We start from the raw sequence: 5000 nt of genomic DNA on the forward strand, positions 1-5000 counted from the left end.
AATAAACAAAGTGGAGAATAAACAAAGTGGAGAATATACAAAGTGGAGAATAAACAAAGTGGAGAATAAACAAAGTGGAGAATAAACAAAGTGGAGAATAAACAAACTGGAGAATAAACAAAGTGGAGAATAAACAAACTGGAGAATATACAAAGTGGAGAATAAACAAACTGGAGAATAAACAAAGTGGAGAATAAACAAACTGGAGAATAAACAAACTGAAGAATAAACAAACTGGAGAATAAACAAAGTGGAGAATAAACAAACTGGAGAATAAACTAATTGAAGAATAAACAAACTGAAGAATAAACAAACTGGAGAATAAACAAAGTGGAGAATAAACAAACTGGAGAATAAACAAACTGGAGAATAAACAAAGTGGAGAATAAACAAACTGGAGAATAAACTAATTGAAGAATAAACAAACTGAAGAATAAACAAAGTGGAGAATAAACAAACTGGAGAATAAACAAACTGAAGAATAAACAAACTGGAGAATAAACAAAGTGGAGAATAAACAAACTGGAGAATAAACAAACTGGAGAATAAACAAAGTGGAGAATAAACAAACTGGAGAATAAACAAAGTAGAGTAAAGTAAGTTAAGACGAGTAAACAAAGGGGAAAGTGTTGGGACCCGGCGGTGAACGAGTGAAAACTGACAGATTGTGTCGAAGGTTTCAGTCCTGCAACAATCCGCCGCTGCTGCAGAGCAAAGTGTCGCCCTGTGAATCCAGATAACCGCCGCCTCTTTAAAGCTCTCGACCTCTGACCTTTCCTCTGCTGGGGTCGGGGGGGTGGGGGGGGGACGACTGAACCGCTGGGAAATCTGCCCTGAGCTACACAACAAGTCGAGTCACACGGCGCGGCCACAGTGATCTCTGCGGCCACGCGCGGGGTCAGCTGAGAGCTCGGAGTGAAGCATGATGGGGATTCGGCGTGACACCGGTGGAGGGGCCGGGGCGGCGACGCGCACTGGGCACGCTCGGTGTCGTTTCCACGGGAGTGTTAAACGCTGATGAACACGAGGCGTTCGGAGCAGGGCGAGTAAGAACCTCACGACTCATGAGTCAGAGGCACCTGGTCCACAAACTGTCTGCTCCACTAGAGTCCGTTTACTGTGTGTGTGTGTGTGTGTGTGTGTGTGTGCGTGCGTGCGTGCGTGCGTGCGTGCGTGCGTGCGTGCGTGCGTGCGTGCGTTAACGTAATGTCCAGTGAATCTGTGCCGACACGTTTCGACTAGAACCTGCTGCTCGACAGTTGAGTCCGTCTGTCGACATCAGAACCGTCAGACTCTTTTAAAAACCAACCGGGACAAATGTTCCAAAGTTTAGAAAAATATCTGAACGCACGTTCATGATCGGACCGTCGTGTGCGAGTGAAAACATTTCACAGGAGTAACGACCGCTGACAACAAGACTGCCGATGGATGAAAGAACTATTCTGGAGTTCAACTACGACGGATTAATGTCATAATCGATTCATCTGTCGATTATTTTCTCGTTTCCCAAAACCACCGAGATGACGTCTTGTTTTGTCCACACACCAAAGATCTTCAGTTCACTGTCACAGAGGAGCAAAGAAACCGGAGAATATTCACATGGAAGAAGCTACAATTAGAGAATTTTGCCTTTTTTTCAGAAAATCTACTTGAACCGATTCATCGCTTATTAAAATATAGTTGTCGATTACTTATGGATTCATGGACTAGCTGTTGCAGCTCTACCTGAGTGAAAAGGTGTAAAGTCAGTCACGTCGGACGAAGAAAAGTGGGCGTGTTTACATATTTGTTGTCGTCATAAAAACTGCCGCACCATAAATAAAAACAAAGAGAAGAATAAAATGAAATGCAAAAAAAAATGTGGGGAAATATCATACGTCTCTGGAAACAGGACGACCTCATGGTGAAAGGTCAAAGTGTTTGGAGCAGCGACAGTAAAACACACCATCACCTTTAACCTTTGACCTTTGGCCTCGACCAGCAGCAGGTCAGAGGACCGGAGGGGATGCGTTCAGGGTCCCCAGGTTAATTTAACGCTTACAAAAACAAACAGAAAATAAAAGAAGCTTAAACTGAAACTTCACCAGAAGCCGACGCAGAGACGCAGGTGAGACGCTGTCGCTCCGCCCGCTGACTGTTAGCAACCTAGCGGCTAAAATTCTAAGGGCGAAGTGATAACGCAGATGAAGGCTTCTCAAAAACAATCTGCAGGAAAGAGAGAGGACGAGAGTTTGGAGATATTTTGGAGAGTTATGACCTTTTTCAAGACAGGTCACATGTCAGGGGTCAAAGGTGACGTGAAGGTGAAAAACTGAATTTTGCAATAAAAGCTGCTGGAATTTAATAAAATCAAATACATAAACTAAAGAAACAAAAGGAGAAAATGTTCCAGGAAATATATTAGTTGAAGAAATATTGAATATTTTTACTACATGTTGAACGAGGGAGGGGATTCATACGAGCTGGGAGCGAGAGGAGAAGCCTTCAGGTTCTTAATGTTCACCAGGAGAGGGTGCTCTGTGTGTGTGTGTGTGTGTGCGTGTGTGTGTGTGTGCGTGTGTGTGTGTGCGTGTGTGTGTGTGCGTGCGTGCGTGAGTGCGTAATGGACAGCTCCCGGTGCTGAAACCTCACATCATGATCATCTTACATTTCATCACTGAGACTTAAGTATTTTTTAAGCAGATTAAAACTGCTGCTGCCCGGATTTTTATTCTGTTATGATCTGACTGGAGCACAAACAACGCAGCCACAACATCTGGGAACATCTGGAAACAAAGTTTCAAAGAGAATCAGGAGAGGAGAGGAAGAGGAGGAGGACAAGGACGGATGGATAAGGGAAGGTGCAGAAGGCCACAGAGAGCTTACCTGGTTGGTGGACAGCTGCTGTGCATTCTGGGAGATGAGCATCTGGACCAGCACGTGGAGCCCCGAGGTGAACAGGCCGGCCATGATGGCCCAGGTGAGCGGCAGCGGCAGCATGCTGTAGGTGGCGAACAGCGTGAACAGCACGTAGCCCACCCCGTCGCCCAGCAGCCCGTAGCCCAGCCCGGCCGCCAGGATCTGCGTGGCCATGGCCACCCAGGTGACCACGCCGCTGTACTGCAGGTAGCCGTGCGACGTGGTGTCCTTGCGCACCACCACCAAGGCACAGATGACCACCTCGATGCCCGTGAAGAAGCCCAGCAGCGTGCCCTTGATCGGGTCCATGGGCGACGAGGCGAGCGTGAGGTGCAGCACGAGCAGCGTGAGCTTGGTCACCACGTCCAGGATGTTCATCACCACCACCGACTTGCGCCGCTGCCCCAGGAAGTAGCGCTGGTACAGCCGCTCCAGGTCGCGCGACTTGAAGGCGTTGCGCAGCGTCGGGAAGATGACGCCGCGGTACGTGTAGCCCCAGTTCAGGAAGAAGTCGGAGTTGCTCGGCGCGCAGTCGATCTGCAGGAAGCCCAGGTCGCTGCTGGCGCGCTCCGGGAACACCTTGGTGCCGCCGTTGTTGTGCCGGTCGCCCACCGACGTCCGCCCCGCCGACTGCTTGCGCGCGCCCTGGCTCGGGTCGTAGGGCTCGTCCGGCCCGATGCCCTTCGCCCCCCCCTCCCCTCCCCCTCCCCCTCCGCCCTGCTCGTGGATGAACCGCTGCTCGGTGATGTGCCGCACCGCGTTCTGCCACAGCAGCCGCTTGGGTCGCGCGCTGCCGCCGCTGCTGCTGCTGCTGTTGTTGCTGCCGCCGCTCGGCGTCTTGTTGATGGTGTACAGCTCCTCGCTGGCGCTGGAGCAGCGGACCTCGGACAGCTCCATCACTTGCCGCCGCTCGTTGCCGCCGCCGCCGGTTTCGTGCCTCCGTCCACTATCGGTCGTGTCGGTTCGTGTGCTGCCGTCCTCCGCTGGTGAGGTTAGCTCAGCGGTTCTGGGGGAACGTCGTCCGCTCTTGCGCATCGAACCGGGGGCGCGTGCTTCTCTCTCGGGTGGCGGCGGGCGCAGCGCGGCGCGACGCGCGGCTGGAGGTCATCGTCGTCACGCTGAAGGAGCATGAATCCGTCTCGAGTGGGAAATCATCTCACCGGATTAGCCGCGCACCACCATCACCATCATCACCACCACCACCACCACCATCATCATCATCATCATCACCTCCACCGCCGCGCACTGCGTGTCCGCTCTGGAGAATCACCGGGCGGCGCGTCCGAGCAGCGGCTCGAACCACCGGGCGCCGACCGTCCGCAGCATCAGGGCGCCGCGGCGGCGTCACGCAGGAACCGAGATCCGTGGGAAGAACCGGGCGGAAGTTTTGGGGCGCAATCGGTGTCAGGGAGCGGATTTATGTTGGTCCTCTTTATTTAACCCCCAGAAATGGCCCGTGCGTCTTTGGGCAAAACACCTGGATCCGTTCAGCACGATGTAAAATCCAACAGATGTTCACGGTAATCCCAGTGTCTCCCGTGACGCGCCGCAGAGAAGCCAGGGAGAGGGGGCGAATCCAAAGAGCTCCGAATTAAAAATAAAATCCCTTTTCAGAATCTGTTCCTGAAAAAAAAAAAACCAAGACGAAGAAAATCAAGAAGAATCATCAACTTGTTGTCGCTCGCGAGGCTCCTGCTCCTCCTGCTGCTCCTCCTGCTCCTCCTGCTGCTCCTCCTGCTCCTCCTCTCCATCCACACGAGACGCAACACCTGGAGCAGCGGAGGACGAGACGCGCGCTCCGAGTCACGAACAACGTGTGGATCCGCCGTGATGCTGCTGCTGCGCGAGGATGAGAGAGGATGAGAGAGGAGCCGCCTCCTCCTCTGTTCAACAGTCTCTCTCTCTCTCCCCTCCTCTCCCCTCCTCTCCTCCTCCTCCCCCTCTTCCTCCTCCTCCTCGCTGTTTTTAAAGGGCGAATCTGCAGAGAGAGAGCGTGAGGCTGGTCAGCGAGATACAGCGTTTGACGTCACCACGAGTGTGTGTGTGTGTGTGTGTGTGATCCCCTCCTTGTCTTCCTTCCTTCCTCCCCTCTCTTTCTTCCC

General features: G+C 52.2%; 1 protein-coding gene across 2 annotated transcripts in view; it reads right to left on the bottom strand.

The window, feature by feature from the left end:
• The window catches only part of adcy8 (adenylate cyclase 8 (brain)), a 67316-nt gene extending 62532 nt beyond the window's left edge, over positions 1–4784 (bottom strand). For both annotated transcript variants that reach the window (XM_047332258.1, XM_035634116.2), the window contains exon 1: positions 2866–4784. In XM_047332258.1, coding sequence (XP_047188214.1) covers positions 2866–3933 — 1068 coding nt within the window. In that variant the 5' untranslated portion in view covers positions 3934–4784. The remainder of the gene's footprint in view (positions 1–2865) is intronic.
• Positions 4785–5000: the final 216 nt, after the last annotated feature.

The sequence above is a fragment of the Scophthalmus maximus genome, chromosome 5, assembly GCF_022379125.1.
Source record: "Scophthalmus maximus strain ysfricsl-2021 chromosome 5, ASM2237912v1, whole genome shotgun sequence".
Taxonomy (NCBI): domain Eukaryota; kingdom Metazoa; phylum Chordata; class Actinopteri; order Pleuronectiformes; family Scophthalmidae; genus Scophthalmus; species Scophthalmus maximus.